The 13,662-nt window shown below is 34.4% G+C and overlaps 1 protein-coding gene across 1 annotated transcript in view; it reads left to right on the forward strand.

Moving 5' to 3' along the window:
* The window catches only part of LOC140138006 (uncharacterized), a 40,680-nt gene extending 36,030 nt beyond the window's left edge, over window positions 1-4,650 (forward strand). The window contains exon 5 of the mRNA XM_072159835.1: window positions 2,595-4,650. Within this exon, the coding sequence (XP_072015936.1) occupies window positions 2,595-2,603 (9 nt within the window). The 3' untranslated portion in view covers window positions 2,604-4,650. The remainder of the gene's footprint in view (window positions 1-2,594) is intronic.
* The last annotated feature ends 9,012 nt before the right edge of the window (window positions 4,651-13,662 follow it).

The following is a 13,662-nucleotide window of genomic DNA, read 5'->3' on the forward strand; positions in this document are numbered from 1 at the left end:
GTAGATATCATCAAAAAACTGTTGAATTAGTTTTGACTGGAAAGATCCAGCCAGCTCACCGTACCTCAACACTTTCAAGTCTGCATTGATGGCTCTGCAGCTGAGAGCTGCCTTATCGCACATCACACTGTACATATTTTGCACTGCTGTCTTTAAAGATGATGCTCTGTACATGCGCAACTTGAAGTGTGCCAGTCATCATGCAATGATGATACACTTACCTAGGAAGAAGGAAAAGACTAGTATACCTTGTTTGAGACTAATTTGACAGTTTTTTTGATGATATCTTCGGAAATACACCGATTTGAAACTCCTAATTTCAATATGTTAATGAGAAAAATAAGGTCTTTCATTTGATATCAATATATTACATGCACGATCATGATGATTATCATCAGTAAAAACTAGTATCACGCTGTATAAATGTCAGTAATTCCCACAGGGGGCACTCATGTATAAAAGTTGTAAGCATCCATGTGAAATAAAACACAGATTTAGGGTGGTTTTGTCTCCAAACAAGCTTCTCAAAACACTCATTTTACTAGAAGAAGGGGTATTTTTTAAGAATGATCCTCACCTAGGGTAGTTTTTAAAAATCATAAACCCAATTAGCAGCCATTAATTGTGACACGTTTTATCAAGTTATTCGGCATAAAATAGTGGTTTCCAAGCGATTTTACAGCTTATCGATATCACAGTCGTTGAATGTCACTCATACTGGTACACGCAATGTCTATCCTTGTTTAGGGGCAAATTTCAACCCAATTCCTCGCTTAGGATGTTTTTATAATGTCTATCCTTGTTTAGGGCAAATTCAAAACCAATTCTTCATTTATGGTGTTTTTATTTGAGTAAAATCATTGTTTAGGGTTACTTTGACAAATTTTTCAACATCCTAGCTTAGGGCCATTTTAGAAAGTCAGTTTACGAGGATGCTTGCAAAGACTTTTATTCATGAGGGCCCACCAGGTTATTCCATAAGGAATTAGTCACATTTACAAGAAACATTTCTGTGTTCCTTTTGCATTAATGCTTGAAAGGGACAACATTTTATGTTAAATACTTAAAAGTTTTAAAGAATTTGATTTTCCAATATATTGGGTCACCTTCCTTAAATTATAGTCATTGAATATTATGGAGATGATACAACCAAATGAACCATTACACTGTGGAAATATAAACTGCATAATAATGTACTTCCATTCAATTAGCATAGACCAGGTATTTGAAAAAAATAAACTTTTTGGTCTAAGTCATTAAAGTTAGCGCATCTTTAGACCAAACATGATTTATACTGTTCAAATTCCAAATTTCAATTTTGCCTTATTTTAGGCAGTTACTTGGGTCCACCAATAGGGTTTGCAAGGTACCTTTTCACAAATCGGATGGGACAGTCCAATCTTAACTTAGGGAGGGCATAGACCTATCGAATACTATATGTCACTCATTCTCACATTTTAAAAAATCTGTCCAACAAGAGGCCAGCATAGCATGATAACAGTCTCATAACACAATAAAAGAGGTGATAGGTCTCCGTTATTTTTTTAAAACCATATTTTCTTGTACAAAAGTTCTTTTGTTTCCAAATATCCATTTCATAGTTTGTATTCAACGTTTAATGAAATATAAAAGTTAAAAATGAATGTGTAGTTTCTCAGACCCATCCACACAATAAAGAAATATGTGAGGAATTTATTTATATAAGCCTATATGTTCTGAAAACCTTAGTTCATCTTCACATTTTAATAATAAAGTTATGTTTCAACAGAGGGGTATCGACACAAATTACTGGCAAATATTGTTATTTGACGTACAACACTTCCTGATACGGGATGGTCAAATTAATACAATCTCAACACATCTAATTATTATAACTTTAACATTTGTCATCATTGCACTATGGAATGATTCAAAAAGGTTTATGGTACCCTATAATCTACAGCTTTTATAAAAATATTGTGGGAAAACACCAAATTTGTGAAGAATTCAAAGTGTTTATTCCAAGTGGCAGTTGGAAACTTATTGGGTCTGACAATATTTAGCAACATTTTATTCATGATTGATTTTCCACATTTATCCCTACTTTGTCAAAATTGAATAAAAACTCCTGGTCTAAGTTAATTGAATGCACAATAGTGATTTAGTAAAGACATTGTCATACATGTGTAAGGGATGAAATCAAAACTTGACCTGTCAAATAAAATATGTTGATAAATAATACAAAGGCCCAGCATACTTTTATCAATTGGCTCCAAACACAGGATTTGAACAGGTGTCCTTCGCCGTAATCATGGTACGGTGCAGTCCATCCAATCAAATGTTGTCACCAACCCTATTTAATCGTAGCGCATTTGTTATGTGTGAGAGACGAATCGTTACGGTAGATTGCAATCAAACCCCTATAGAAGTTATTCGTGCCTATACTGCTCTATTATCTATGTGAATTCATTATATTCAAATTTGCACACTATGTTCAACTCATGTTTAAACTGATGGGCACATGTGGCAATTTCTCATCATTTTTTTACACGAAAATGTCATTGCCTGTATGCAAAAAGAATCATACAACATTTTTTGTATTTTTTTTTTTTCAGGTTTCCTGATGTTGAAGACACAAGCACAGCAATGTGTATAACCAATCAACATGACTGGATTTCAGGATTTAAATCATGCAACGTATTAAAGGAGTATTTAGTGATTCTAGCAGATATTCACAAAAAAAGCTTTTTGCAAAAATAATCAGTAGATTCCGATTTTGAATTTACAACTTATTCATGATTTATATATGAATTATATCACTCCACACACAGGCTAGATGTGTTGTAATTTTGCTTTGCCAACAGAGCATAAATTCAAATTCGATGATGTTTTTGCCATATAACTGAATCGGCAAGAAAGGTTTTGTACATAGCAATTGTGTACAGCCAGAGGTTTCTGGTAGCATAAAAATCTGATGAGGCTGTGAATCACGAAATGCTCCTTTAAGGAGGAACTATGGCTTAATGAATTATGACACATGTAAAAACTGCCAATTTTATCAAATGTGATGCAGCACATCACAAATGGTACTTCGCAGCAAAGTACTGTTCAAGACATAGATTTAAATAGACAGAAAATATGTGACGTGTCATGTCAAAAGGAGACACTTTTGGGCAGGTTATCAATTTTGAGGTTTTTACATATCTGAAATATATAGATATTGTGCTCCACATCTCCGTTTTCCCCAATGAAATCGGACATTCCTAAGCGAAGATATTGCGTTCGTATGTTATGGTATTATAAAATTGCAAATTGCGATATCGGCCTTTAAAAATATTATTGACAATGTTGAGAATAGGAATTACCTTGAAAAATGTCTCAAAAAATACAAGATGCCAGTTATATTCCGGTCTGAAATTATCAGACAATATTCTAAACATTAATAACATCACAAATTTGCAACAAACCCAAATTGTGAAAAGATCACCCCGGGCAGATTTTTGTCTATTTCTCCATTTACGATCCTGCCCAAAAGTGTCTCCTTTTGACATGACACGTCACATATATGAAAATAATAAGAATTTGGGTTGCTTTTTCACTTGTAAAAATTTGATATACATAGTAAACATTTAATATTACCGGTAATACCTTGATCACGTTTAGCAAACGAGTTTTCATTTTAAAGCTTGCAAAATTCTTTCAAAGCAAAAATACTGAACTCAAAATTGCATTTACCTGCAAAGTACCCCTTTTGATGTGCTGCATCACAAATGTATGTAAGAGTAAAAAAATACAAAAACCATCACAAAAATCCAACACAAATTCAAAGTGACATGACAAGGTTTTATTTCCTTGTAATTGTTTTCCCAAGTTTAGTACATTTTATGGATTGATTAGAGATATGATGTACTCAATTGCATTTTTAGCTTTTGAAAGTTCATTCACAGTGGTCCTACAGGATGGCATTATGATGAACATTTGACATGAATGTTCAACCATTACCATTTTGTTGATGCAAGAAGTAACGTATTGTTCATATTACCGAGCCCTTAAATGAAATTGATGCAAAGTACTATATGTACGCAATGAAATCTTGAACTTTGTCTGTCCATATGCATGCATATGTACCACATGCCCCAGCCACATGCATGAAATCAAAGGATATTTACATTACCCATTCTTTAAAAGTGCTTTTGGAACAACGGTAGTGTGATGGTTTTAATGTTTTTACACCAAAATGTCAAAATCCATTGTGTATGGAATTACTGGTTTAGGTCATTTTATTCACACAATCGAAATATTAGTGGAATCTATGTGCGATGTTGATACACCGCACATGCATGGCGTAAGGGATGGTCAAAACACATCAACAGGGCCGACCTCAGTTGGTCTACGTAGTGACTTGCATCAATTGGCGTATTACATTGCAATTTTCTCTGCTTACCGCAGTTGTTAGGCTCACTATTAAAAGTCTGACAGTAAAAAATAACATTTTGCTGAAAAGATATATACAAATTTATTTATGACTTTAGGTATTGGCATAAATATTGAAATATGGAATGCACGCTAGTTTTCATTCTTCTTAATTAACTCTATTTTATTATCACTATTGATTCCATTTTAGGCTTGTAGTTTGTACAACTTGAAGAGCTTCTCGTCATGGCTTCACCTTCTCAATCTGCTACTCATCTGCTTTTTGTAGATTGCTTTTGTATAACCACCTGCTTATACTTCTCACAATCCACTTGTACAAACTTCTTCACCTGCTCAACCCATTTCACCTGCTGCTGTTAATCCACCCATTTCAAATGCACCAGCACAAACTTCTGCACATCAGCTTGCTTAAATCTCTTTGCATGCACTATATTTGCCTGAATTATATAGATGTATTTGCACAAGGACAAGTTTAGAGTATAAAAACTATATGGATTTGAAAGTTACACATGGTTTAGATCAGAATATATCAGGAGGGAGTAAATCATCAAATGCAAGTAAGAAAGCATTCAAAAGTATTAATTAGATCAAGTTATTGGTGAACTACAAAATGAATAAGGACAAGAAGAAGAAAGGATATACAGTGAAAAACATCATGCAAATGTATGCCATGCCGAGTTACCTTTACACACTGAAGACATGGTAACCAGACTTGTAATGACTTGACTTGAATGAACTAACTCAGGACTTGGACTTAAGACTTAAATGTGACTACATGTAGACTAGTGTCTCAAATTCCATATGACTCGGACTCAAACTATAGGACTCAAGTCTCGAATCCCAACTGACTTGAAATGATACTTCAGTGACACAAGTCGATTCAAGACTGGAGCCCTAGATGACTTTAACTTGAGTTTGGTACAGTGTGACTCGACTACAAGTTTGATGGGAACATTGTCAACCAAACAGAATGTATCTTTGGATGGTTGAGGAAGCCTGCCATTCAAACTTACATTCTATATCGGCTTTGGGACTCTTTTGTGGAATATCACCAAGATGTGAGCATGCTTTGCGCATAGGCAATCAAATTTCACAAAATCCTCAATCTAATATTTACCTTATGACCATAAAAAAAGTTTGTCTCAGAAACATTTGGTCAAAAAGGTATGTACTATGCAGTTTTTTGTTTGTTTTTTGGGGGAGGGAAAGCTACACGTATGCACTTCTTTTTTCTTTTTTTTTGCATTTTTGGCCCACTTTTTTGTTGAATAAATTGAACATTTTTAAACATTTTTTTATAACTGAAAAATAGTGGCCCATCTCATAAAAGTTACCCATCAAATCCAACTTACCTTACATACGTGTCTCTGAGACGATTCTTTTTTATGGCCTAATTCTTACTATATAAGTAAATGTGGTGTGCATGATCAAGCAAAATCAGTTTGAAGTCGGACATATTCCATTTTCCATTTCTTATAGGATTGTAAACAGCATTTGCAAGCTACATTTTGCTGAAAACTCCAATGAATTTGGATGACAAGTTCTAAAGAGCAGTTATATCTCAAAAACAATATTTCCTACTTATGACTGATTTTGCTTGATCACAACACATAGAGAGAAATCAGTAGGAACAATACAGGAAAAGTAGCCATTCATCTGACATCAGCAAATTTAAAGTACAATGTGTTGTTAGGACCCTCTAGATCATTACATAGTCTCAAATTAATTAATTATCATTATTGGCTGTGATCAGCAGAATGACTACTTTCGCGATTGTTCTTACTTGTAGAGAGGTGACTTCATAGGGACCCGTGCAACAGTTTTGGACAAAAGTACCAGCTGGGTTAAAAGTAATCTGTAGTCTCCTGTTTAACCCGAGTGTCATATCTGACAAGTGATGTGAAGTGAGATATTTTAGTTGTTGAAAATGTGTTTTTGTGATTTTTTTTTACAATTTTTTACCCAAACATGTTAAATTTTAAAGTCATATTATCATATGATCATTTTATGTTGAACTTTGATATTCAAGAGGTCAAAAACATATGGTTTCAGGAAGTTGTCGTGATTGACTTTATTGATGTACACCTTCATATCAATGTATTGATATACTTTTTTATTTCAAATGTCTTAATTTTTTAATTCCAATTTTTACCATGTAAAATAAACTTTATTTGGTCTAAATGGAGCAAAATCATCAAAATAATGCATTTTCCCCAAAATATTGCATCAAGATATAAAAATGCAATTTTTTGGTCAATGAATATTGAAAATATATGTAACTTGTATTCTCCAACGCAAATTTGAAGTTCATACTCTACTTACGTTCAAAGTTAAAGCTGTTTTAATATAAATTTACATTTTTGGTTAAAAAAAGTATAAAAAAATCACAAAAACTGAATTTCCAAACCAAATATCTTTCAAGTAATGTTGGTCAGTCAGGCGTTTTTTGTTATGTTTTTTTTTTTCTGGAAGTTGAAATTATAAATGTATCACCAAAATCTGTAAAATTTGAAGATTTTTTGCAAACATATTTTCTAAAAATGTTCAGCCAAAACTAATCAATTTTGGTCCCAAAACAGCTGGTTTTACATGATTTTGGCCAAATTTGAAAAAATCCTCCAAAAGGCAAATTCTAGGTCGGTCGGCCCATAGAACAGGGGTTGTTTGTTTTTCGTTGCCTAATGGTTAATTCTAACCAGGCAGGCACCTTTGTCTAAAAATGTTGCATGAAAATCTTAACTAGAGCAGATAGACCAATGGCCTCTCTTCTATACTGTTTACACCACATACATGTATGTGACACAATCTGGTCTACGGATGCCAAAGGTGGCAAATTTGAAATTGAGATGAAGGCAAAAATAGAGGAAAAAAAGCAATAAAATATATAAGAAAATACACATCACAAAACTTAACTTTAGAACCAAGTATGCTAGACCTTTGGTGTTTTCAGTATGTGATAGCCTAATAATTATAGAACTCAATTTTCAAAAATGTGACATGATCAAGGGGAATGAGTCACATGTTGACCCTGGTCAAAATGAGTTTTACATAGAGCTATCAGAAATTGAAAACCCCATGTTGATACGACTTTTCTTTGCAAATATCTCAAAATCATTGTTAACGACATCCTACTCATTTCCCTTGATCGTGTCACAAATGCCTCCTTTTGCTCCCATGGAACAGATTGTATCACATATAAGAGTTATAAAGTAAAATTAGCTAATAAGTAGAGATTTCATGAAAATCTACTGATTGGCCTTAACATGCTCAGATCTTGCTGATATTTCAGCAGACAAGTAGAAAGTGTTTCAATTTATTCTGAGAAAAAAATGTGCTTTTTGCCCCACTCCCAGAATGTCCTTGCAACTTGATTTTCTTTTTCTTGTCACCTTTTTTAGCTCATAATATGGCAACTTTTACATTATTTTGGCGATTTCCATTTCTCACAAAAATTAACATCTTTGGCACCACCCATTAAAATCATTTCAGAAGCAGGGAATAAACAATTCAGTCTTCGGTTATCCCCTATGGGTGCCACCCATACATAATAGGGGATAACCGAAGACTGAATAGTTTATTCCCTACTTCTGAAATGATTTTGTGGCCCATTTTCACTTCGAAGATCTCTCTAGTACAATTTTACCAAATAATGATTTTTTTTCTCGGAATCTTGGTTCACAAACAGTGAAATTTCATAACCATGTTGAATTTCATTTCATGCGGGTGTCCGAAACTGGAAATCAAGTTTCAAGGGCCTAATATGTGACACAATCTGGTCCATGGAGCCGACAAGGGTGGTAAATATGAAATTGAGATAAAGGCAAACTGAATATGGAATTTAAAAAAGAAATAAAATACATAGGAAAATAGACATCATATAAACTTAGAGCCAAGCATGCTAGTCCTTTGATGTTTTCAGCATGTAATAGCCTTATTATGTAATAATTAAGTAACTCAATTTTCAAAATACCTACTTTGGCCTGCATGGACCAGATCATGTCACATATGCACTTTCTTGAATATAGAAGTCTTGCTTTTGTTTGAAGGGAAAAAACATGATTTTGTTCCTGTATAATGTTAGGGACATGTTTTGATATTATAAAAATCATTATATAATCTTTGGTTATTCTTGGTTTCAGCTAAAATGTGCAATTTTCAAACACTGACATGTGAATGTGACATTATCTGCCATATTATATGACACAATCTGGTCTGTGGAGGGTCAAAGGATTCATTTTTTTAAATTGAGTTACAGTAATTATTACATTATACAAACATTTGGCTATCATATACTGAAAACACCAAAGGACTAGCATACTTTGTTCTAAAATTCTGAAGTTTTGCAATGTCTATTTTGTTATGTATTTTATTGCTGTTGTTTTTACTCCATATTTTTGCCATATTTCAAATTTCCTCCTTCTTTCTCCATTAACCAGATCATGCCACATATTGAATTGAGTACATGTAGCTGTACACCTGTGGCAAATCTACTGCCATGATAAGAAGGTTGACATAGCTTGTGAAACATGACTGGTCATTTATGGTAGACAGCTATGTAAAAAGGGCCATGACACATAGATTTCGGAAATGGTGTCACACATGAGGGGTCATTTTTAATTGAAGCCATAATATGTGATTTGCATAAAGAATAGATTCCTATTTAAATGTTAGTTTTCATTGAGCACATTGCCCCCTTTTAATTTTGAGCCAAACAAATGAGGTAAAATAAGCAAATTGCAATTTCATTCCAGTACCTACAATTAATGCATGTATAGCTTTCCGATTGTATTGCATTTATCATTCCACTAAGCACCGCACAGCTGGGATGTACAAACAAGACATAAGACGAATATAGCGATATACACACCGTTTATTCGTCAAGACATACTACAGACAGCGATATGCGTACATATCACTGATTCAATGATATGTGTGTACACACAAGCTGACATTCATGGGACGTGTTAGCAAGCACTCGGTTGGTGGACTCTGAATAAAACCAGAGATCTTTCTTTTTAATATAAAAACTTAAATTTTACTTCAGGCTTAGTCTTTCACATGGTATTTTAAATATCAAATTTTAAATATTATACCACTTGGCATTACAATTATGCAAAAAGTAGCAATTCAAAAAAAATTGAGGGCGTCGCTTTGGAGCAAATCACACATTATGGCTTTAATTTCACACACAAATGGACATTCATGCACTGTTATTAATTCCCTTTGACATATATTTAGACATTATACCTCATTAATTGTATGGAGATACATTGCCATTTTTCTTCTTCGGGACCAGTGGAACAACATTAAATGCTGCATACTGGTGTTGCATCAAAATTAAAAATACCCAACCTATATACACACCTGTCACTGTCACAGTGTGTATGGCAAAAAGCCTTCAAACATACCTAATTTGGGCACTTTTAATACTGATTGTACAGTTTTTCATACCGCATAAATGAAGGACTCTCAAAAAGCCTCAATGTATACATTTGTTAATGATGCATAGTGTGGAATAGCAAAAGTCCATATATTTGCATTCATGCATGATTCTGTATGTAGAGGGAAGACTCGTTAACACAAAGTTGGCCTGTATTGACGATTTTAGCTTGTATTATAAGGAGTGTGTGTTATCGGGTTTGTTCAGGTATAAACTTGGGACTTTCATACACTCTTGGATAGCTAGAACCAATTGGAGCAAACATTTGAGAAATGCCAGGAATGTGTTGTTTATAATTGCACTCCCCAAACTATGCGCAGTGTTTTTTACTTGTGAGGCATATGGTTGAGTCATTTTATTTGCGGGTTGATTACATTATATTTACTCACATTTCCAACATTTTGTTATGGTTTAGCAAAAAATCATGGGATTTTTTTTTTTCTTGTGTATGAATAGGTTAGTATATAAGCTGTGTGTTGTTGCTAGAGAAATTGTACAACATAATGCACACGTACTGCGACGTTGATGTGTCTAATGCGCTCCATCCTGTGGGCTCGTGCACAAGACACATCAACGTATGCATTATTTTTGTACAATTTCACTGCCAACAAGTAATGCACAGTTATTAATTTACAAGTGTGTTATCATAACTTTATGCTATAAACAGTTTGTGTTAATGAGTTTTCACTGTCTGTACCATAATTGTTTAATGCTCTATGCTGTAGACTTGTTTTATTTTGGAAAAATATTTTCCATTTGGCTAGTTTTAATACATAAAAACGAACAACCAACTTAATGTTTGATCGGGTTGGCTGCAGGGTACGAATTTGGCTGTATCGCATAGCAGTTTGCTCCTTATTTTGAAGTAACTGCTACCCAATTTTGCATTTATATAGTATACAAATATTGACTGCTAGTGGTTAAAATTATAGGCCCAAGGTGATCTCAAAACCATGACTATGCGCGGCGTAGCCGAGGGTTATAGTCATGGTTTTGAGATCGCCGCGGGCCTACAATTTTAACCATGCCTCAAATAAATATTTGTTTTATATACCAAATCTAAAGATTCTTGTCATCTGTTTGGTTAAAAGCATCGATTTTGGAAAGAGCAATTAATATTTTCAATGCGAACGGCACAAATTACAACTTGTGCGTAATATCATTTTACGCACACACAGAACTATGCCCGGGGAATAGTTACTTTTGCGGGCATATTCAAAACTATGCCCACTCTTTTAACCAATCAGATGGTGGGAATCTTTAGATGAGGTTTATAACACTTTATAGTGCTTTGAGTATATGGAAGTATCCTGATTATGATGAATTAGTCAAAAACTGCTACACAAAATTTTTAAACTAATTCGAACCCTGGTTGGCTGGATTCAAATATGTTGTCCGGCAAGCATGTACAAAATGCAAATTGACCATAAACCTGTTGTGCCTCACTATAACTTGGTATTAAACTCAGGGCTGTGACTAGAGGGGGATATGGGTGTGTGACACCCCCTATACACAATTTTTGTTTTTTTTTTTGACTGTTGTCGTGAAAACCATGAGATTGTCGGCAATTGTAGTCAAAGCTATGTGATTGTCGGCAAATTGCAAGAGTCATATAAAAGATTAATGTGTTGCGAAATGGTGCTGTTGTTACGTAACAGTAACGATAATGTTATAATATTTTGACCGTTACATCCCCAACTTTTTAGATTATTGAGCGTCGTGCTGGCTAAAAAAATATGTTGGTTGTCAGCTTTTATGCAAACTTGCTGAATGGTGCTTTCCAAAATAGAACCAGTCTTCTGTGTATAAAAGTATCACTGTCTGTTTTGCTATGGCTGTGTACTGTGGATAGTATAGAGAAAGTCTCAGTGAATGTAGATTGCTGCACTTGGAGCAATTTTAGCCATGTGTCATTTTATATTGAACTGTAACATGTACATGCAACTGGTATTTAAGCATAAAATTGACACATTTGGTTTTAAGTGCATACTATTTTGTATTAGAACGTTGACATGGGGAAGGGTACTTCACCTTTTGTTGGGTAGGTGTATGTGCTCCATCCGACTTTGCTAATTGAAAGCAAAAGGGCTGCTCTTTGGATATATATATATATATATATATAGAAAATTAACTGCGTCGACATTTGATGAAGGAAGCAAAGAAGCGAAGAATAATTAAAATGTCGTAATAAAATATTCAATTCACGACATTTTAATTATTCTTCTTCTTCCTATATATATATATACATATATAGAAAATTATCTGCGTCGACATTTAATGAAGAAAGCAAACACGAAGAAGAATACTTAAAATGTCGTAAAATAATATTTAATACACGAATTTTCGGGCCTCGCCCTTCGTCAGGTGACAATAACGGTGTTGTGAGGCCTACACGAGAGAAACATTTAAAACACGATTAAAACGCAAGCGCAGGTGAATGGTGGGAGCGACAAGCGAGCAAGCGGGAAGCGTATACAAATCCAGCGCGTTAAACATGTTTAAGTTGGAAAACATAACGCGCAAGACAGAAAATAAAATAAAATAAAATTATAAAATGCAAAAGCGAGTGCAGTACAAAAAAGGTTATAGGCGCGTTGCCTGAGGGTAAAAATGCAGCGTGAGGCGTATACAAGTAAAGAGCGTTAAACATGTTTAATTTTAAAATGCACGCATAAAGCGGAGAATACCAAAATTATATTAAAAGCGTGCGCATGGCTCATGTGTCGCTTAAATAAACTCCCATCATTCACCTCGCTGCGTTTTAATCATGTTTTAAATGTTTCTCTCATGTAGGCCTCACAACACCGTTATTGTCACCTGACGAAGGGAAAGGCCCGAAAATTCGTGTATTAAATATTATTTTACAACATAATTATTCTTCTTCGTGTTTGCTTTCTATATATATATATATATATATATAGAAAATTAACTGCGTCAACATTTAATGAAGAAAGCAAACACGTAGAAGAATAATTATAATGTCGTAAAAGAATATTTATTACAGGTGACAATGGTGTTGTGAGGCCTACACGAGAGAAACATATATATATATAAACTGAGCTCAAAAAGAAACTTTATTTTTTTACAACTTATGAACCACAAGGTCATATCTTAAAATACTGTCAATCAAAATGAACCAAAATTACACACAGGATTACTTTAATACTCTACTCAAAACACATGTCAGTAACCAAGCAGTGGTCCAACTGACACAACAGCAAAATGCACTGTCATGGGACAGCTTCCTGGATTTCCTCCACTTTCACAGCCCAACATTTGACACACAGCACAAAAAATCTGTGGGAATGCACACAAGATCCTTGCACAGATGATAAAACGGTGCTGCTTTCTGCTTTTCATACACATTTTTTCATGAAACAGGGCTGGGCTGTGAATGTGGTCCAGGAAGCTGTTCCATGTCAGTGCATTTTGCTGTTGTGTCAGTTGGATAACTGCTTAGTTACTGACATGTGTTAAGAGTAGAGTATTGAAGTAAACCTGTGTGTAATTTTGGTTGAATTTGATGGACAGAATTTCAAGATATGACCTTGTGAAAAATTATAAGTTTCTTTTTGAGCTCAGTTTATATACCCTGAAGAAGCTATGTATTTATAGCGAAAAGCTTGGTCAGTTATAGCTGTATTCAGGCCTCTGCTAACAGTGTTGCCTCAATGTTCTTCCTTCACATATCCCCTCCTGTTTCCCCATGATGTTGGGAGAACATTAGGCAAAAGAAAGGGATTATCTCAGAAACAGTTGGTCAGGAATCTGTGCTACATTGTATGCATTTTGGGGGGGGGGGTGGAAGA

The sequence above is a fragment of the Amphiura filiformis genome, chromosome 17 (assembly GCF_039555335.1).
Source record: "Amphiura filiformis chromosome 17, Afil_fr2py, whole genome shotgun sequence".
Lineage (NCBI taxonomy): Eukaryota > Metazoa > Echinodermata > Ophiuroidea > Amphilepidida > Amphiuridae > Amphiura > Amphiura filiformis.